Source organism: Halichoeres trimaculatus, unplaced genomic scaffold (assembly GCF_033239565.1).
Source record: "Halichoeres trimaculatus isolate MK-OKI-2021-1 unplaced genomic scaffold, fHalTri1.1 fHalTri1_scaffold_5, whole genome shotgun sequence".
Lineage (NCBI taxonomy): Eukaryota > Metazoa > Chordata > Actinopteri > Labriformes > Labridae > Halichoeres > Halichoeres trimaculatus.
Window position 1 is genome coordinate 27,624,817 of NW_027437183.1, and position 22,993 is coordinate 27,647,809.

Consider the following 22,993-nt stretch of genomic DNA (forward strand, 5'->3'; position numbering starts at 1 on the left):
GAAATTATTGCTGCAAAGAGAAGCGCTGTGCAGATGAGAGAGGGAGTGAGGGGAGATGGAAATGATGTGAGGAGAAGACTAAATATTTGTATGTCAGGGTGTGTATGTGTGTGCGGAGGTGGAGGAAGCCATGTCCAAAGGAATCTTAAATCATTGTAAACACACTTTTAAATAGTTGAGCTGTTTATGAGAATCTGCCTTCCAGTTCCTCTGCTGAAATTCAAAGAGGAAGCATCCTCAGCAGCCCCCTCACTCTTAATATGCATGCTGTTTAGCTGCTTCAACCGTCACGGGAAATGCATAATGCACTGAAGAAATCTAACAAAATGTGCATGTGTGTTTGTGTGTGTCAGGTGAACCTACATAATATTGAATCAATCATTATTCTTAACGAGCATGCAAGTTGGGGATAACTTAAAAACTCTGAATGCTGTCTCTGTTGTTTAATTCAAACTTGTTAGAAAATCGCTGACTGTTACAAACAGTCCCTGATAAGCGTGCAGCAGCTCTCATTACTGACCCACAGAGAGACATGCTAATGCTGGGCCGAGGGTAAACTGATAAGAAAATTCACAAAGACTAATGAAGCATATAAACAAAGTATATGAACACACACACACACACACACACACACAGCTACATAAGAAAAACAAAGCCAATCTTGCACGACAAACACTCACACAGATACACTTAGACCCCTGCAGAAAGAGATCTGAGTGTTTGCCTAAGTAATAGTTATTGTTCTGAAGACAATGTGAAAATGTCAAACATTTCAGCGGCATGCTGAGCACGGCTGTTGCACCGGTCCTTTCAGCCCCCTCAGCCCCCCTCCTGGCTGCAGAAACAGCTTTCTAGATTTAATTGGATGGTGGGCACACTGAGCAGAGAGGTGAGAGGCTTACTACTTAAGAGTTAGAAGGTCTAAACTAAAGGATGTTCAACTTAATTCCTGGAGGGAATGCAGGATTCAACACTGCCCTCTGCTCCTAATAAGTTAATTAGCTCAGTGCTGGGTCAGGAGGACAGAATTCATTTCTTACGGAGCATTTTAACAAATGTACTTCATGAAATCTGCATGCTGTGCGTAATACAGCATTTATTTGGGCTTTGATAAGGGTCTTGGTGCATTGTGGTGGGAGGACTCTCTGCAACATCCTTCATACATGATGGCTTATTGATCTAAGCAGAGGACTATTGACTCGCACACCAGTTGTGCCTTTACACCAAAAGAAAACAGGGAAGTGTGATGTAGCTCCTGATCCACAGTCTTTCACCAGCAATCTGCATTCAAGCAACATCTTTCTCTGGCTCCTCAAACATGGAGCTCTATTTCTTTTACAAATACACTGAATTTCTGCTCATTTGGGACTGTTGGTGTGACAAGCTAGCAATTTGAAGGCATCAGCTTACATTCTGGGTGGATCAAAATGTTTTTTATTTTTAGTGTTTTTAATGAATACGTTGACTGCACCACTCTATACAAACAACAACTTTCTGAGCAATGCAAACACAAGCATCATATAAACTCTGTGGGCTGAGGAGATGTCTTTTACTGGCAGGTTTGGGACCGTAAATAAGACAAATATGCTGTTGTGTAGCCTCTCCATGCTTCATCTTTTTGGTTGATTTTGTTACACTCCCACTGGTGTTTAGTCCAATTTGGTTAGAGCAGGGAAAATATGCATCAATATTACTTACTACACTCAATTCTTTCAACTAACGGGGTTCGGGGCAGAGCACTGATTATCAATAGATTTCCTCTGGGAAGAAATCACTCAGTACTTGCTGTTATTTGATGATGATGAAGACTGCTCAAAGGGAGGGAGGGGTAAATGCACCTTTCTTTTTGCTCTCTTTTAGTTTCTGTGGAGATGTACTGTTGCAAGTGGAGGTTTAGTTGAGCCAAGAAACACAGAACAACAGCCTTAACACATGTTACAACTAGAAAAGCACTCAGAAAGCACAGACCTCCGCCAAGCATATTGTGATTGTTAGGCAACACTTTAGTCCTACTTTAATGTTATACTCCCTTTCAGCAGACTGTCTGCTACAATTTGGTGTTAGTTGCAGGTTTGTATGATAATTTGTGACCTGACAGTAGCTGTGTTTCCATTACACTTTTTCGCAAAATAAAAGCAATATTTCTGAAGTTTCGATAAAGAACAATTTCGCCTTGCCGGTGTTTCCATTACAACCAGAAACAACTGGAGTAAAGTAAAACATAATGTCAGTCCGGACGCTGCACTCATGATGATGCTGATTCTTGAACATTAGTGTTTTTAGTCACTGCTCAAACTGTCGGCCGTGATCACGCCAACTCAAAAAAAGCAGGAACAAAACACTAAATGAAAATCATCATCTCCAGCTCACATACTCTCTCTCTCTCACACACACACACACACACACACACACACACACACACACACACACACACACACACACACACCTCTGCCCCTCCCTCCTGCTGCTCTCTGACTCTGACTGGCTCACAGCCGTCCTGATGCCTTCACAAGTGTCGGTCAAAAACACAAACATCTGCATTAAACATATAAATAAGAGCAGAGCTGATAAAATATGAACGCTGGAGTCTGTTTGTGTGGTAGTGGACACGTGTGAGGAGGTGAGGGAGGAGCGTTGTTAAGACAACGTGCTGAAAGGGTGTTTCAATTGCACTTTTGCGACAAAGTTCAGTATCTAAATTTCTGAAAAAACACCTCATGAGAGCGTAAAAACTTTTTATCCAAATTCGAGAGGTTTTTTGAAAATGTGGTTTTTCCATTACCATTTCTTTATTGCGATATTTAGGTTTTCTGCAATTCTAGGTGTAATGGAAACACAGCTAGTGTTGAAAATTATGATGACCCAGTACATATTTCATATTCCAGATCTTAGTATCCAGAATATTGCCAGGATCTGGATCATACTTTTACATCTGTCAGACATTATGGTGACCTGGTCTTGTATTGTTTTGCAAAGCAATCGGACCATTTATAGTGGAGTTATATACATATATGGTGGAAACGGCCCTATCTCACAATGAGAAAGAATCCTTTTAAAAAAAAATACTGGATCCAGACGGTGATCTGGATCATCTCAAAAATTTAATCCCTTCTTCCTCATCCCATTTTGAACATTTCCTGGAAATTTCATCAAGATCTGTTTGTTACTTTTTGAGTTATGTTGTTCACAGACAGACAAACTCTCCCAAAAACACAACCTCCTTGGCTGGGGTAATAAGAATAAGGACTGATTTATTTCATCATCAAGTTCCATATTTGACCTGAAGTAACGATACATCAGTGGCATTTTTAGCATTTTTGAACTGCTCAGCATGATGTTTTCACACTGACAACAGGAGCTCTTCTTGTTTGGTTGAATCTCTTGATTTCTGCTCCATTTACACTCCATGTAGTGCTGTCCAGGTTTTGTGGAGCTGAGGAGTCAAATTTTACATAATCTCTATCTCCACATCTCACTCACTTGGTGTCAGATGCAACAAGCAGACATGTCCGAAGTGACAGTAATGCTTGCACTTTATTGTGTTTTTCACACATTGCAGGGATCAGACTGGGATTATTGTTGCTTTTAGCTGTATAGAGAATGACTGGCTACACAAGCATGCAAGACAACAACAGGTTATTCATGTGTTGACAACATTGATTTTAGACCCAGGCTCAGTAGGACTAGTGAGGCTGCTGACAACATTCAGGGCCCCTTAACAGCATTCTCACTTTGCTCGTAACAGGGTGTCGCTCCCTCCTTGGGTCAGCTGTCAGAATTGTCCTCCACACATGTTTACCAACCTGTCTTCACTATTCCCTGCTATCATTTTCATCATGAGACGACCATACCCTCTGACCTCACACTGACAGCGTGATAAAACGGCATGTGCAGTGTCACAGGAGTGAACAACAAGCAGCAATAACCAGCCTGGTGAGCAGGTGCACAACATCAAACCATGTGGCAGTGGGTGAAAATGTGTGTGAGTGTATCTACAAATGCTCGGCCAAAAATTAACTCGTAGCTTAAACCACACTGTTGATTCTCTTTGGGGCTGTGTCGAATGTTAAAGAAATGATTTAGATGTTCCTGAAAAAAGAAACGAGTGGCTCACAGATATCATACTGTTCCTCTCTGTGCTAAAATAAAAAAGGCCAGTTTGAAGTTGATAAACACTGAAGACACTGTAAGCATATGCAAAGTGTAGCAATAGAAGAAAGGTGAAGTAAAGTAGTTTTTCTAACTATGTGAGGGGATTAAGCTCCAAAGATCAACAAACTGACTTAATCAGTGAGGGAAGAGTAAACTTCAGCAAGTGGAAAATGCAAATATTCAGCGGCCACACAATTTTGGTGGAGAAACACAACATATACACCACAGAGAGAGATTCAGCAGAGAAGTTACTCATCGTATCCCCCATGATGCACAAAAAAACTGTCTACTTGCTGCTTCTCAGCTGACATGAGCCGGTATCATCACTGAGTGAGATGGAAAGAAAGAAAAGGAAAGCAGGTACAGAGGGAGAGACTTATGTAAAGAGAGGGCCTTACTGCAGACGCAGCAAAATTTCACAAAATAAGTGACATGTTTGCCAGTAAGGGACCAGGTTAGTCTACACATACGCAGCACGGCCGGCGAGATAGCAGTGCTGATAACAGTGTGACAAAATGGGCCATGGACTACACAGTGAGCACATCTCTGTGGGGGGACTTAAACCCTAACAATAAGGACAGCAACAGAGGGATCATGTCACACTAAAGGCAGAAGTGAAAGTGTATACTTAATCCTTAAACAAGCACTCAAGTCCAGGGTGTATGAGACCTGTATTGTCCTGAAACAGATATTCACATACTCCACCTGCACCCCAGTCCTGTTATAATTTTGCTTTTGGCTTGTAAGCAAGCATAATCATTTCTTTATAGGACAATAAAAACATACATTTTGCTTGTGTTGATCATACATTACAATTTTTATAAATTCACTACTTCATATCTCTCCAGTGTAACAGAGCTAAACCTACTGTTTCACTCATGCAGCAACAAACACTCAGTGTTTTGGTTTAAAGGATATGACTCCGTCAGCTGGTGTTTTTCAGCTAATGCTTCTCTTACAAATGCCTTGAGTTTTTCATCAGAGACATTTTTTCAGGGGTGGCCAACAAGTCAGGGACCAAGAGCCACAAAAATGACTGTGGTACTAAAAAGAGCCATAAAAGAAACATGGTCTTATGTAAACAAATTTACATTAAATGAAAATCAATACATTTCCAATTTTCAAAGCGAGTCTTATTGTGTTTGTAAGTGTGTTTAAAATTTGTACTTGGAGCCATGTCAAAGACAAATTTATGTTTCTACTGCAGAAGGGACAAAGTTCCATCCATCAATCAATCAATCAATCAATCAATCAATCAATCAATCAATCAATCAATCAATCTATCTATCTATCTATCTATCTATCTATCTATCTATCTATCTATCTATCTATCTATCTATCTATCTATCTATCTATCTATCTATCTATCTATCTATCTATCTACAAGCACATAAGCATTTGAGAGGAGCACATGTAGAGAAAAGAAACTGAAACTTAGGTATCAACCTCGTCACCCAAGTATTGATCAGTACTGGTCCCAACGTTGTCATCAATTTATCAGTTTTATGAGTGGATTGAAGAGCCACACAACGAAAGGCAAAGAGCCACATGTGGCTCACAAGCCACAGGTTGACATATTTGATATGTTTATTTTGATATTTTTATAACAGTCATATTAGGATTCATACAGAGGGTAGGGCTGGGTATTGAGAAGAACCTCACGATTCGATTCTATTTCGATTCTTTAGGTTGCGATTTGATTCGATATCGATTTGATTCGATATTGATTTAAATGCATTGATTATCGATTTTCATGCCCCATGTGAACACATGTGGTATGTCACCTCACCTTTGGAGCAATAAAAAAACCCAAACATCAGACTTTAAAGCTAAAGGATCTGGCTTTATGCTGCTGCTTTGGCTGCAATTTTTTTGTTGTTTGGTCTCTCTAGGCCCTTGCCCACACAACACGAATAACACGCATACTCCCCCCATTTGCCAAGATGAATCGATTCAGAAGATTTGCTGAATCGATATTGTATTGGGCGAGGCAATATTTTGATGCATTGATTCATCAATATTTTTCCTTACCTCTTACAGAGGGAGTCTTTAAAATCACAGGATAATTCTTTAAATTGGTTAAATGTTTTATTCTCAGATCACTGTTTGGAAAACATTTCCATGCTGACGCCAGTTTTAAACCCTTGTTTGGCTCTCCAGCTTTCTAAAGCTTTCCAGCTCATCTAGATGAATGGATGAGTTTTGTTATGAGTAAGTTATTCAATCATAACTTCTTTCATACTAATCTCATCACACAGCTACATCTGAAATGCTTCACAAACTATCAAGTGCTTGTTGCATAATGACAGAGGAACCATACTTTTTTTTGTGACCCCGAGGCCAGTCCGCTTTGTCACGACCCAAACCACACCTGCTCCCGCCCTCACTTTTAGCAGTGAAAGGCCTGGCACTCAGAGATGAGGACCCACACTGTGCCTCACTGCCGCCACAGCCACAAAGAGATCAGCGGGTAAAGGTCTACACATGTCGATGAGGACACTCTGGTCCTGGACTCCATCAAGGTGAGGAAACACTGCTGATACAGGTGCAGAAACCAAGCCAGGCCAGGATGGGACACACTGGGTTCAATGCTGCCTTTCTAACACTCTGTGCTTAGCTGCAGTTTAGTCACAGTGGCATTTGTTTTTGCACTTATTGGAGACAGAAAGATGGATGCTACAGGGCTAGATGCTTTCTTATTGCTTGTGTTTGTGCAGCCCAATCAAATTTTCAGTTTGGGGAAGTGGAAATGACGACATAGTATCATTAGCAGGAGAGGCCAGTGTGAAATAGTTTTGCAGGTATTTCCCCCGGCAGTATTGAAGCAGAGTTTCCATATGTTCTTTTTAATTTTAACTTTAAAGTGTGAGCGCGTGCATTGGTATAGAATTTCATTTCTACCACAAGTCCTGCCCTCTTATCTTCCTCTCAGACAAAAACTTTTAAAACAGCAGAGATTATTTTTCAATTTCCCACCTTTCCTCTCTGAGAGTATACATTCCCCTGTCCTCATCAACCAACTAGATATCAAACACTCCCCAGGTCTCTGCGCAGCTTAACATTTACAGACGTGATTATGAATACTTTTGTGTGGTTGTGTAATCGAAGTAAGGAGCATTTCCATAAAACAACTGTGTAATTACTTATCTGTTTGCCTGTGGTTTCCTCTCAGCGCCACAATCAATTACGCTGTCCTCAGAAATGATAAATAATGAGGAAAGCTTGCAGCTAAACAGGTTTCATAGAGCACATCCAATATTTCACCTCAGAGAGAATAAGGGAAACAGCTGCAGTAAAGTGGATATAGTAATAAGTCCCGGTTGTATCTTAATATGTCAAGGTACCGCACTCCTTGGCTTTACACAGCTCCTGTACTCTTACACCACTGGGCCAGGAAGCATCTGCTCTCCTTAATTATTTTCTTCTTACAAACATCATTCAGTTTTCAACAAAGGAGGAGGAAGTTTTGTGTTTTTACTTGTGAGATTACATTCATGTCCGTTACATCTAAGTGTGTGTGCACAAAGTCAAGTAAATGCTGCAAAATTCTTGACAGTTTTTATGTAGAGATGTGTGGACTCAAATCTCACTCATTTTTAAATGAATCCATCTGCAAATTCTTCACGCCTGAATCCTGACTAAGCCTGATTGTCAAAAACTATAAATATTTAGCTGTATTCCTCAAATCCAGATGCAACTTTTGAAGATTTACAAACACTGAAATAACAAGTTTTTAAAGATTCAGCAGCCTTGGCAGAGTTATGAGCGTTCTGAATGCATTCTACATGAATATGCACTTCAATCAAGAAAGGCAGTTTGCCATCATTTTCAAAACCCAAAGTAATCAAAGACTGCACTTTTTTAAGATTCATTCTGCACTCTCTCCTTATTTCAACCTATCAAACAAGCACATTTTCAAAAATAAGTGACACACTGCTGATTTCAGCCTAAGGAGATTATGCAAAAAGCGTGTCTTTTTTGTACCTTCTAGTTAGGAAACAAAGCTGATACACCAGCTGAACCAAAAGGAGAATGTTCTGTCTTCAGTGTTTGTAAATTGCTTTTGGCAAAGAAAAGGCCCCCCTCCAAAAAAAAATAAAATAAAATAAAAAAAATGAAAAGAACATCCTCCGGAAATTTCTGTCAGATGTGGATGAAGAAAATGGCAATTGAATTATCAGGAGACAGTAGCCTGCAGCTCTGGCAGTGGACAACCATCAGCCCTGTGTCCAATCACACCTATTGTACAACTAGCTTCTCCGCTCAGCATTAAACACTGTAGCCGTGTCTCATAATAAGATCTGCATTGATTAGTGATACCATGTTGGTAATAACCGATAAATTAAATAGTAGGCTATAAGTCCCCTGCTGAGTGCTTGGCTGTTTAATTAGGAGTCCAAAGAGGAAATCAAACTGAAGCCAAATCAATAACAGGAGAAAATGTGGGGTATTACACTGATCGTTTGAAGTTTACCTCACCAGGACACAACAGCAGTTGTCTGTATGCTTGCATCTAATTATTAAGGGGCCAAGGACAGTGACTGGAGGAATGCCAGATTCATACACACTATTCACCCCATTGTAATTCAACCTACAGGAACTTATCTTCACCTCCTCTTCACACTTAGCTTGAGTGATATAGATAGATAGATAGAAAGATAGATAGATAGATAGATAGATAGATAGATAGATAGATAGATAGACAGATAGATAGATAGATAGATAGATAGATAGATAGATAGATAGATAGATAGATAGATAGATAGATAGATAGATAGATAGATAGATAGAGATCAAACTTGTGATACCTGAAGAGATGGAGGCCAAGCGGAACGCATCAGGCTGCCGGTTCAGAGCTACGGGTTCGTAAGGTGAGGAGTCGTCCATGTCTCCACCTGAAACAACAAAAGGAATGGAAAAGATGTATCATCAGTCACACGGATGAACTGCACTGCATTTTTTTTTTTAAACTTCTGTTAAAGCTTCTAACACAAACAGGGCAAAGTGATTGATAATCACCAGAGAGACATGTAGGAATGTCATTTATCTCCACTAACACGAGAAACCCCAAAATAATGAAAAACTTAATTTATGGTTCTGCTTTTAAGTTGGAAAAAAAGAGAAAAAGCAAAACTGAGTGGAACATCTCAATAATATTGTTTTTAATCATCATCATAAAGTCATTTCCAAGTACCCAATTGGCAGATTATTCACTGAGGCAACAAGGTATGAGGGTTTAGTTATTTTCTCCAGAAGGAAAACATGGTGTTCTTGAACAAATCTTTTTTATTTATTTATTTTTTGAAGAAGAAACTATTTGTTTCTGCTGTGTTTCCAGCAGCTGAGGGACCACATTTCCAACAATGTACCTTTCTCTCACTAACAATGTGTAGCCAGGGCTATTTGTTTAAAAAGAAAAAAAAAATTAAAAAATCAAATTAGCAGCGACTGAGTCTGTCCCATGTGCCTGCTTCTCTGTGGGCCTTAATCCCGCATTTAAAATTCATAGCCTTTCGGTGTGATTGAGACAAACCCTCCAGTGTGTAATAGCTTTGCATTCTCATCCCCACAGAAACACGGTGAGGGTGCTGTGAGGAAGGCCCGAAGGAACGCGCCGCAGCAATTGAGAAAATATGAAAACCTGTTGGTACACGGCTGCGCAACCAAGACAACCAATCATCAGATCCAATCAATAGATAGAGAACATTTTGTTTATCTACATCCTTCCCGAATGCTTTGTAAAAGAGGATGCAAGCTGATAACATGCGGTCTTGTTGCTGCACTGATAAAAGGTAAGGCTATTGTGGGGAATGTTATTGTCAATGTATTTGCTAGCACATAAAGTGTTTTTAACATCCTCTGTAAACACAAATCAGAGTCAGAATTGAGAAATGTTTTGATTGTTTGCTAATTATTCACCAGAAAACTCTCAGTTGGTGAGTTTGAATTTCTGCATTCAAACAAATTAAAAGCACAGTAATGTACAGTATACATGCTCCTAGCATGAATATACTGTGTCTCTTCTCTGATGGAAAGAGATGGCTACACTGAATTAATCCACAGGAAGAGGACTACCAGGGGATTTTCTATAATATGTCCACAGAAGAAGAAAATGTAACCTCAGTGGATCTTCAGAGTCTTTAGGTAGAGCTCTACTTTTCACCCCTCCGTCAATATTGACAGTCATAACAAGACATAGCAGCTCAGCTGGCCATCTTTTGAGCACATATAGGGTATTGACATCTGGCACAGTTGAGGATTGCAGCAGTGTTTGAGTAAGAGGAAAGGAGCAGAGGAGAATCGGACCACAGGCACAAAGGACAGAAAAGAAACGACAGACAAAGACAGAGAAAATTGGTGGAGTAACACAAAGAGGGCGACAGGGAGACTCTGGATAATTTCATAAACCCTCTAAGTTTTGAGAGCATTGGTTTTGACTTTCTCATTTTTATTGAAAGATGCATGACCATTTATTTAAAAGTGTATCCATCTCTTTTTTTTCCAGATGCATTTGCATTAATCATATCTCCATTTATGTTTGTCTCTACATTTCTCTTAAGACAGACTGACTTGAAAGGGTCAGGCTCTGTAAGTGTGTATAATGACAACAATTATCTTCCATAGTGCTTTGGAGCCATCTGAGGGGTTCGAGACATCCACTTACTCAGCTCACAACCACCTTTATACTCCCTCCATGTTGGAAGTAGGAAAAGTTACCATGCATTTCAAAGAAAAGGCAAAAATTTCTGCATGAAAAGTTCAGTGCTTCTTTCTGAGCACTGAGAACAGTTTGTGCTGTGCACAGAAACATGCACTAAAGGATGCCCCTTTCTATTGCCAAAAGCAAAACATCTTGTAATGAGGTTTCTAACCATTTTGTTCAGGCAGCTTCTTACAGCGAAGGAAAGCTTCAGTGCACAATCAGCCGGGAATCAAACAGTGTTATGCACACTAAATGTCCTAAGAAGAAACGTACACAGTGTGCACTGTGGTGTTGTGATGCAGCTATGAGGCTACACCACAGCCGCATCCGTAGTTAATGAATTTTAAAACCTTATTTACACAGATTTTACAAGTGGTACTGAAACATAAAATTACAAGACACATTATAATAACACACACCCTAAGGAGGTAACACATAAGAAGAAGTTGCACTGCAGGGGGCCTTGTTGCACTAAAAAAAATTCGCCACTTTGACAGTGACTATGGACCCAATTATGCATTTATAATAGAAATTCTTCCCAGCTGTTTAGTGATAAGATGTTTTTAGCTGCAGGGCAACAACTTATCGCTGTAATTAAGCCTACGTTTGACTTCATTTGCTCCGACAGTGTGGAGCATGACCGGCACGGCTCAGACAGACAATTAGGCCTCTCCCTGAGCTTCAGCATGAGAGGAATGCAGCTTTAAGTGGATCCAGCCCTTTCCTTTGCCATGAGGAGTTTATGAAGCTGTAAGGCGCCATCACTCATCCTTTTCATATGCATTATCGATGAAGCTAAACTCCTGAGGTGATGGAAACTGTCCTATAGATTTTTAGTGACATTCTTGGCAAACCGTTTATAGCTGGAAGCACAGTCAATTTTAATAACTGTCATTCACCTTGTTTTGTTTTTTAAAGGTGCCCTGTGCTGATTGTGTTCCTGTTTAATATTGATTTTATATTGCTCACTATATTTGCTGCAGGCGATGCTCTAAGAAGACTCAACACTTCTCCTACATCCACAATTACTTCTCTCATGAAAACAGTATATCGCAACCCTGCTTCTTGTTCTTATAGTAATCACAACACACAGAAAGCTTAGCACAGACTGAGCAGCCCGGAGCACAGCCGGAGGTCCTCTGCAGAGCCCTGCTGCTTGTAGCACGAACTCCCTTGTAACAAAAGGTGACCGTCAAGAGCTCCAAAAGTTTGCAAATGAGCTGTCAGAGGAGATAAGGTTAGCCAGAACACTTTCCGTTTGTACGACTACATGCTCCCTTGTATTGCAAAGAAATGTATCAGAGAAGACAGTTGGATATGAGAATCCACATTTTATTGCATTAACGTAAATGCTTTAATCTTTTTTATAAAGCTCTTGTTTCAACACAGAAAAGATAAAGTAAAGAGATACCACAAATGCATCTCTCATCAAATTGTGCAGAGCAGAACACAAGTCAAGGCATAAATCTAGTTAACAGCCTGGCTTTTGAAGTAATATTGACATTTTAAACTCAATTTAAAACCTTACAAATAGAATATTGGATTAGCTCAGGCTAATATTTCAAGTCACAATTCCAGTCCTGCTTGGCGAGGTGGGCAAACACAGCTGGGAAAATGAGTGCTGAATTTTCAGCCTTCCCCACGGCTATGCAACGATAATGTTAATATGAATAGTTACATACTCGCTGCCCTAAATCACTGTTTTAATGCCTGGCGTCAGGTGCTAAATGTTGAATGGGGTGTAAATCCTGCAAAAACATAAGTAAAAACGACTATCATCTTTATGGCGTCATATTGGGGAGGACATTAAAAACAGGCACTAGCAGTTCAGCCCAATATATCAGCGTCCTCTCATCGTTCTTCACGAAAAGTTAAAAAAAAGGACCCCATAGTTCCAGATGAAACAGCTTTAATAGCTGATATTAAGCTACTTAAATATTTACTGTAAACAGGATTAGTACTGCTGCACTAGTATTGAGGAATGACGTCCCAAAGGATTAATTTAACTGTATAAATTGGGTTTGACTCAGTGGTGCTTTGAATTCTTCTGTATAGAAAGAAAGCAAACTCGGCAGACTTGTTTCAACAAGCAGCTATTTCAATTAATGGTGCTGAGAGTGAACCAGAGTGACAGAGAAAAAGAGAGAAGGAGAAATAACCATGCTGTGATGACAGCCGCCGGGCCTGCTAGTTGACTTCCATGCTGCACATTCATTGAGCGGCACTGTGAACCTTCCTGCCAGGAGTGAGTCTTAATGCCCACATCATGACAGTATTCACTGAGCAGAATGGCCCGTCACTCACTTCCCCCCTCTGATAGAAAGCCAGAGAACTCACTCTGCTATAAAAGACCAATCTGAAGCCCGCTACCTGCCCCTCATTTCAGACAAACTGTCACACTCCATACCTTTCTCACCGTGAATGGGAGTCATCTCAGGCAGTTCACCTTACAGTGGAAAATCATTAGTCTGATTTATGAGGACAAACAGCACCTGTTTTGTCCTCATATTTCACCGATTCTTTTCACATCTTGGGATGAAAGATGAAAGCAGAGAAGGAGGTACGGAAAGGACAAGGAAGGGAAAGCTCTGAAAGACCTTATTGATCACATCCAGGAGCAATCGACAGGTCCCTTCCTCTGATGATGAAGTAGCCACCTAGCGTGTACCAGCTGGGTTCCCCGTGCATGCAGGGAGAGACAGAGAGAAGAGGAGAGGACATATTCAGCATGCAGGAGCCTACTCCCCCTCCCCTGACACGTGGGGCAGCAAGGAAAAATGTTCTGCTTATGACAGTGGATGGCTAAGGTAATGGCCAGTGACTGCTACCATTGCTCATAGTAATGATAGTTTCACCCAGGAATACTGTGTACCTTTGTATCCCCTCCTTCTCCTCCTTTATGGTTTCCCCTCACCACTTTCTCTCTCCTCCCTCCTTTTACTTCCTCATTTTTCGGTTTTTCCTTAATTTTCACCTCTATTTATCATCTATCCAGTGCTCTGTCTTCACCTCCTGCCATCACCTTATGTCCTCTCCTTTGCTCTCGCCATTTCTCTTCCTGCTCACCTAAATCTATCATAATGTGTGCAGCATTTCTTTCACTGTCTGTTTCATGAAACTTCCTGCAGCACCTAGGAGGAAAGGGGGGACTCGTGGTATTAGCATGATGTTGTGACATATTCAGAGGGTGACCTTTGCAGCATGGACATTCATGAAAATGGGGAGAATAAATCTTCCCCTCAAAATTACCGGTATTCTTGTCATTCCAGACACAAAAAAGTCTCCTTTTACAATAAGCACAGCAGGCTGGTGGGAAGAACTGGTGGAAGTTGGCTCTGCTAATTAAAGTCCCATGAAAGGTCCTAGGAAAAAAGAAAGATTGTTGATTTTTAACTTCAGACAAGGCTGTAGCTTCATGTGGCCATGAAATAATGTATGATAGAGGCTGGGAAATGTATCGTTTAAATTATGGGTTGTGCTCTATACCTACAAGGCTCTATCCACATGAGGCCCAGGGCACAATTGAAAATGAACCGCAGCTGCCTATACAATATCCCTTTTGTGTAGCAGCCAATGTTTCTTTCTTAGTAATTACTTCTTTTATAGATTCAAACTGCTAGAGCTCATTGCCTCGCACCAGCTCAAGCCCATTTAGAGCAGAAACCAACCATTATCCATCAGGGACGGCTGCATTGACACATTGAATTTAGCTGCCATTTGCCGTTAGAAAGGACAATTAACAGGTCACCATTAGCACCATTACTGACGGCTCAAAGCTCAGGGTTTTATGCCAAACAGGGTTGGAAGGAAATATGATCCCATGCTATAGCTGCAGGAACCTGTGATTCAAATCAGTAAGTATTTTGTTTGAAAATCAAAATGCTCCAGAAAAGAAGCTGCCACCACTTGCTTAGATGTGTGAAAATGCTTTCAGCTAACATTTCGAGAGGCAACGCTTGGTGATGGCTTTGAGTCCAAGTGATGACACACTAAGGTGCCCCATGTCCTGGGGTTTTCTTTCTTAAGAGTTGCACTGTTTTATCACACAAATAGTCAAATTTCAAACTCCTTTCAAAGATTCAGACCTCCAGTGACACCGCTTCTTCCAAGTATCAGGACCTTGTTCCATATAAATGTAATTTACAGTCACATCTCATGAACAAAGGACTCCTTGCTGGTGGAATGCTGGTTTCACCAACCTGGAGACTCTTAAGTTTGGTTTCAAATAAGTGTGACATTTGCGATCATAAGACAGCTAGAGCATTGAACTCTCATCAATAGAAGTAGTTAGATGTGTGCTCTGTTCGACACAACTGATCAAAGTCTGTGAACAAGTAATACCTTCTTTACTACTTCACTGTATGATGTAGCTGCAAAGCAAGAAAGTGTTTTATCTCAAGTTCAAAAAACAAATATATATAAAATAGACAATCTGACAGAGTCTGCAGTTTTTCTTTAGTTACTGTTGCTTTAGTTTGTTGGCTGCTGGTCCAACTATTATGTAGGTAAATGACATGAGACTAATAAAAAGTACTAAAGTAAGGATATTTTTGAAGCAGATCTCTTTAAAGAGAATGGTTAATGTTCATTAGCAGTGTCCTTTTGATAAAGAAAACGTTAACACTAAAAAGCGCTCTGCTTTAATCTTCAATATGCTCGACTTAGATCCTTTCTATTGCAAAGCTGATTGAAAACAGGAGTTGGGGCACTGTTTAAAATCTTAGTTAAGGCAGATCTTGATTACTTACAAAAAATGTATAGTGTATATTTAAAGGTCTCATACTATGCTCCTTTTCTGCAGTTTAATATGGATCATTGATGTCTTCATTAAATGGTAGTAACATGTTTGGTCCAAAAAGCCAATAAATCAAGCACGGTCTGATTTAGTGGGCGTGGCCTTCATATGTAAATGAGCCACCGCTGATACCGCCCCGCTCTTCCACGTCACTGAGAGCAGCGCCATGAGCTCCGAGTGCACAATGTGTAGAAAACAGCGTAGCTCGTTTACCGTAACTTTATAGGCTAAAACAACAGGCTAACTGCAGCTAAAGTTAGCATCCTGAAGCTAACACAGAGACAGGGGGGACACTGAGGAAAAGCGCTTACATTAGCTCCACAGCACACAGCATTTAAAATACTCACATTTCCAGGGTCTGAGGTTTGTTGGTGGTTGGTTGGTAATGCGCCTCCAGCAGCGGGGAGGGGGAGTAGGGTATCAGAGCCGTCTTTATATACACACTATAGAAACACTTTACCCATTCTTATCGAGGTCTTTCTGCTCTTTCTGGACCAATCAGGTCAGATTTGCTCCTGACTGGTCAAAAAAGGGAATCACAGCTTGTTTTAGGTCAGGATTTTACTTTCACAAGCACTACTAAGTCCAGGTTTTGTCATTAAATATCACATTTTGTGGGCTGGGAGGAAAGCCAAAGACCCACAAATTTCACAAAAAAACTAAATTAAGAGAATTTTGCATAATATAGGACCTTTAATCAAAAAAGTACAAAATCAACATCTCAAATGTTAAAAGTGAAATTTTGAATCTTTTTGGCCTCAAATATCTCAGCCACCCACACCTGGTACTGGTCTTTGATCTTCTTCCTTTTGAATGACGTTATGACTCGGCATCTTTTAAAAAGCAGACATTCATTTGCCCCTTTTGTATTTACCATCATATCTGGGTCTTAATTCAGGCAAATGGATCTTTTCTTTTTTTTTCATAGATTGAACTGTTCTTTTTTTGTGATATCCTTGCCCTGGGCCAGGCAGTTTGTATAGAGTGAGTCTGGAGGCAAAGCACTGTTTTACCCCCAGTCTATCCCAGGTTGACATCTGTTTTCTCCTCCCAGACACAATAGTCTGGCCCTCAAGCTTACAGGCTGGATACCTGCCCCTGGTCAGCATGGGCTATTAGCTTCTCAATAATTCACTGCTGGAGCCTGATTTCTATATGGCTTTACAAACTTCCCGGTGGCCTTAGGTTTAAAAAGTAACCATATGCACAAAGTGGCTCCACACATTTCCTCAATTCTCTATACTTTACTTTTCATATTAAACTTATCACATCGGTTGCCCTTTCCTATCTGTCAGCTTGTCATATTTTTCCTTTTTACCTTCTCCAGCTCCTTGCTTCTATTTTAATCCCCAGTTCCTTGTCATTTTCTCCTCATGCTTCATCTTTCCACATTAAAAAGAACAAAGTAAAAGCAGAACACCAAGTCGAAACCTACAACCCTTTGTCCATGAGGGATTTTGGATGCTTGAAAAAGTGGTTCAGCACTGTTTCCTGTTTTTGTTTCCAGAGATGGATGTTGAACATAGATTGTTTCCAGTTAGCAAAAGCCCGCTTGACTGCACAATGGATCGTGATTAGATTAAAGCCGCACTGTAAGAGCTTTTCGTTTGTGTTAAAGCAGGTTTTATCTCCGAGGGCGACATGGGCCAAAACGGGACACTGCTGAGAGGCATTTATTCGAAAAAGAAACACACACTCAGTGAAGGGCAATACTGCTGGCACAGGAGGTCTCTATCCATGACAGCCAAGCAACCTGCATGAATCCTTTCAACCCTAACACTTTGACTAAAGCAGATATTTGTTGGAGAAAAGGGAGAGAGCATGAGTACGAAAAGGAGAAGGAGATGGAATAGATCATCACAAGGGAGAATCGAGGGAGAGAAAGATAGGGTGGGAGACAGACGGCCTGGGGAGCATCCATGTCATTACATTTCCCTTGAACTCATGTCAGGGACCCTCTGCTGCCATCAGTCTGATGAAGTGTAGCTGGTGCTATGAGCAGTCAGCCTAGCGAATCTCTTCATGGATCACCACACAAAAGCCCAGAATGCTTAAAGCTTGGAGACTTTTCCACCATTAGCCCACATGTCAAAACAGCTGAGCACATAATGTCCCTTGTGTTTACATGGCACAACACTCTACATCAGATGGGACGTATATGAGACCAGAGAAATGTCACCATGGGGTCAAGGTACCCCTTTAGCTTGACCCGTGGGGCATGGCATCTCTAGCAGCTCTGATTCACCCAAACTTGTCTTGATATGACGCTGTGTGTGTGTGTGTGTGTGTGTGTGTGTGTGTGTGTGTGTGTGTGTGTGTGTGTGTGTGTGTGTGTGTGTGTGTGTGTGTGTGTGTGTGTGTGTGTGTGTGTGTGTGTGTGTGTGTTTCAGCCTCAGGGTGATGAGTGATGTCAGTCCAGGAAGCAGCCTGATGCTCTCCAAGTTCAAAAACAAAAAGGGTTTCACTGGAACAATACGAATGCTTTTTTACTTTACGTCCAGCGTAAGTGGACACATAAGGGCCACTGAGCCATACCACTGCAACCTAATTACATGGAAATATGGAACACTTTAGGTGGAAACCAATAAGTCCACCATAACAGGTCTACGTAATGTAATCCCATTATAGATCCATTACCTTTGAGAGGGTGAGGAAAGTAGGAAAGCATATATTTTTCATCAAGGGCTTCTGGGTATCTCTGTAAGAGGGCATCAGGGAATTGGGCATCAACAAAGGGTGTAGTGCAGATCCTTCTAGTGTTTGCCCGGAAAGTGCACTTGTACTTGAGATTGGAGGATTAATTTAGAATAAATGTAATAAACTGAAGAATGTGCTAAGTCATACACATTAATAACAATGGAGGTGAGAGCCACAGACACAGACACAGAGTTTTACTGCAGCGAATCTCATACATCTTCCTGTACGCAGTATACATATTCAAACAAGAGAGCCGTTGATAAAGCGGTGTGCTGAATTCACAGTCAAAGAGAGAATACAGAAGGGTACTTGTGATGCAAAAGAACCAGACCAGGATGACTGGAGAAAAGGTGAAAACAGAAGCATTTCAGTGCATGATTCCAACATGAGTTATTACATTAAATGCTCTGAATTTGCCACACAGTTAAACATGATGTATTATGAGCTTTGAGAGACAGACACTCATAAAACCTCCTACCTTCAGTGAGTCCCATGTGGATGGTCCAGTAGTTCTGCAGACACTGCAGCTCCTTCTTCATGCCCCTCTTGCAGCGGCAGTCATACAGAGGACTAACCAGCAGCACTTCAATAGCAGCCTGGCACTCCCTGTTGTTGTCCAGCATAGCTTCCTTCTCTTTGCCCACAAGGCACTGGCGCATCACCCGGTACCGAGAGCTGCAGTACGGGTTCTGGTTGCACATGTCACTCGCCTGGATGCAGTCCACCCACTCTGGCTGTGCTCCGGGCCCTGACCCGGCACCTGGAGATCCTGGAGAACCGCTAGCCAAGGACATGGTCAGAGCAGAGGGACCACCCCAGGAACTGGCTGCCTCATCTAGGTGGGGACCAGGAGAGGGGGTTCAAGGATGACAAGAGAAAGTGGGTTCAGAATTTTGATGATTGGTTGTGTGTTTGTAGGTTTGTGGGTGAATGCAAGCTAATAAACCTATTATCTGTTTTCCTACTCCCTACTTAATGTGGGGCTTATAAACCGGTTTGATGGTCCATAACAAGCTCCTACATGTTACGACATCATTTTGCAAGAGAGTCACATTCTTCACGGTTCACATGAGTCTTGTCCTGTTCTCACCTACAATCTGAAGCCTCATGAAAACACATGCTTTAGCTGCAGCTTTCATTTCGCTATTAGACCTAATCAAGGGGAGGCTTGATCACTGAAGATTGTCTAATTTTCTCATATCAAAGTAGCACCAACATGACGTGAACTGCGCCTCATTCGCAACCACATAAGCAGAAAATGAGTGTGAAATGAGTAAACAGTGATCCACAGATCAGAGGCTCAGGTGCTGCAGTTTGACAGGAGTCAGGATTCAAACGCACCTTCACGCAAACCAAAGCACAACCAGGGAAATGGCAAGAGAGACCCCTTGTGGTGATGTTGAGCATGAACTTCAGAGGGAAGAGGAGGAGGAGGCACTGCATCAGTGTGAGAGTGCAAACGAGCGAGGGAGAGTCAGCTGAAGTTACTGTGAGAATATTTCATGGGATGAAGAAACTGAAGTTTAAGAAAGGCACTTATAATGAAAATAGTGTTGATGGTGATGATAATTATGGCGATTTTTTTTTTGTCATAGTCAATCAAACTCAAATGTGTAACTGAATAAAATCTGGCTGATTTTTTTTTTTCAAATTCGGAATTTTAGTTGGACTGTGCTGCTGCAGTTAAAAGCTATGTACTGATAAAATTTGGATTTTTACACTAAAATGATTAAGGTTATTGAATGCATAGCCTTCTTTATGGTTATTTTATTTATTTATTTATTTATTTTTTGCATGCACCAACTTAGGTTTGCACCTCTAGGTGACACCTATACTTAGTCAATTCAGGTATCCAAATGCAACATGACAAGAATCATCGTTTTGCAGCATTAAAAAGCCCAATAACAAAAAGAAAAACAACACAACCTTTTGCATTTAAACAACTCCTGTTGGACAAAAGTGGGCAAATACAAGAAAATGTTTCCCTTTCAGCTTCTTGTGCTAAAACACGTCTGTTTAGGGTGGACATGTCAGAATCTGTGCAGAACTGATGAAGATGTTTTCATGTCACTTCTCACCTAAGAGCAGAAGGAAGCTGTAGACGCACATCCACACGGTGACAGACTTCATGTTGGACTCAGCAGCAGTAGAGATGAGTTAGTCCTGCTGAAAAACTAATGATATTTCCACCTGGTGAAAGATTAGATCCCCTCTTCAGATCCTCGACCCAGGCATAGGCTTAATACGAAAATCAGTATCCTCATCAAAGTCGCACCTTCAATGGGAAAAAAAAATCCTCGACTCCAAAATAATCCACGATATTTTCACTCAATTAACGACTACAACAGGAAAAATCCTCTGCTCTTGAAAAATAAACAATGAAATGCCAATCATTCATTCAGTCAGTCTATCCATGAAAGCAGTTTCTCAGGGTCCGTCTGCGCTGCGTTCATACCGACAAACTACTGAGACTTGATCTCTCCGCATTATAAGGGCTCAGACTACGCGCTCCAGATGCCCTTTGGAGACCATTTGCCTCTAAAACATCCTTCAAACTGATCTGCCAGCTACAGAAAGAGCTCTAACGAGGTAGAGGAAGTCATATGAAAGTGCTACAAAACGCTGCCTGCAGGATTTCTGCTTTTCCCACCACTGGTCTCTTCAAAAAAAAATCTGTGCGCTCCTGTGGAGGGAGTGAACGCTTCTTTAGCGCTGACTGGCTGCATGTGAGTGTGTCGAGGCATCACAGCACTTTATAAAGAGGAGTTTGTGTGCGCCGGCAGAGGGCGCTGCGAACGGTGGATGCTCCCATTGGAAAACGTGGGACTCGCTCACACCGAGGGCCCAATAATAAATGTTACCCTATAGAAGAATCAGCAGAACATTCTTGTAATTTTCCTGCAGGGAGCTGAGAAGGGATGCCCCTGTGGTGCTCAGCGGTGAAATTATAGTGACCTTACCTGGCCTGCAAGGTGTTTCTTTGATCTCTTTGGGTATTGCAGCAGGGCTTCCTGTGGAGGCCTATACATTGTGTGAAACAATTTCTGTGATTCATGTGTAATATCCATCTTCTGCGATCGCTATCTTTTTCATCAGGGAGTCTTTACAGTCTTTCCCGGGATACAGCGAGAACAATAACAGGGGCACATCCAGGAAGGAATTAGGGAGCAATAACAAAGCCTTACCTATTTGCACTCATTGCAAGAAAATTTGGTCAGCCAGCACAAAGTGGATCTTCTATCTCGGTATTTAGCAAGGCCACCAGCGCCTTTAATTTGTGGCTGACATCAGCCATTTACTCCCACGACTCATTGAAATCTGCAAATGATTTTTAGGGACAAAGTTCAAGGGTGGTGACTCAACAATCATGATGAAAATGCCATCATTCATGCAGCCATACCCCAGCACTTCACACCACATCTGTGTTTCCTCTGATTGAAAGAAAGATAAAAAAAAGAGCACAACGCTTTGCATTATGAGTGTTCAGAGGAAATAATCCCACAGCCTGCAGAATCTCACCATTTTTCAAAGTAGCTTCACATTAAACAAAATGACTTTGTTGCGCATCACTGCTTAAATAGTGCCTGGAATGCCATAAATCTTTGCAAATCTTGAAAACAAAGTCTCTATTTAGAGGCTATGACAGTGACAAAGTACAAGGCCACTGGCTCATAATGATGTTTGACTGTCAGCCCAGGCTTCCATCCAAGAGGGAAAAGAAGCCGCCGTTATAATGGCAAAATCAGCCTCATTCTGCCTATATTGGCCCGGGTTTATTCTCATCTCCCCCCAGAGTTTGAAGTCATTATGAGGGCGCTGAAAAGCCTCACCCACCACTATGAATGTATCCTGCTCCTGTCCTGCATTAGAGCTGCAGTGACTGAAACAGCCTTTTCTTCTACTGTCTTCAAGCAGACATGCTTTTTTTATAAGGTGGAATATCCTTTGGGGCAACTGTGTCCAAAGCCACAACCAATTTTCCTCCTTTATTTTTTGCTGATAACAAAAAAGACACTTAGTTATTCAAGTAATTTCCCTCTGAAGAGCAGTTGCATAAACTGCATAAAGTTTACAGTTTCTTGCGCAGGAGGCTCAGGAGGAAGAAGACATTTCTAATAACACAATAAGACATGAGGAGACATTAGCTGCAAACACTGAATAAAACAGCTACATTTGCATTGTGGATTTTTACTCAGGCACTGCATCATTTCCTTCCATGATAGTGCAATATGGAAAAATCCTCTCCTCACAGTTTCTTCTTGAGCCACACTGTCAGGTCCATGGTGGGAGTTTATTCGTGTTGACAGTGCACGATTCACCCCCTCTGTGGGTATTTAATTGCTCTGCTCTGACTTCATAAAGCCTCTGCTGTTTTTTTATGAACAATTAGAGAAGGAGCCCACAGAGAAACACTAACAAATGCACGCATGCATGGCTCTGCAGTAATGCTTTCATAAATAAACATATAGTTTATGTGCACTGGAGAAAGTGCTCGCACTCACACACACGCAGATGCACATATGTCAGATAAACGTGCTCACACAAGAGCGTGAAGACAGGAAGTGACAAATCTGGATCTGGAAGACATTGTTCTCACTATTGAGGGAAATCTCTTTCTTTGAGATAGTGTGTCTAATCTGGTGAAT

General features: G+C 41.2%; 1 protein-coding gene across 1 annotated transcript in view; it reads right to left on the reverse strand.

The window, feature by feature from the left end:
- Positions 1 to 21,084, reverse strand: part of LOC141790731 (GDNF family receptor alpha-2-like) — a 59,644-nt gene extending 38,560 nt beyond the window's left edge. Inside the window, exons 1-3 of the mRNA XM_074670795.1 lie at positions 20,426 to 21,084; positions 18,826 to 19,182; positions 8,961 to 9,047 (exon numbers count right to left, since the gene is read on the reverse strand). Coding sequence (XP_074526896.1) covers positions 8,961 to 9,047; positions 18,826 to 19,182; positions 20,426 to 20,477 — 496 coding nt within the window. The 5' untranslated portion in view covers positions 20,478 to 21,084. The remainder of the gene's footprint in view (positions 1 to 8,960; positions 9,048 to 18,825; positions 19,183 to 20,425) is intronic.
- Positions 21,085 to 22,993: the final 1,909 nt, after the last annotated feature.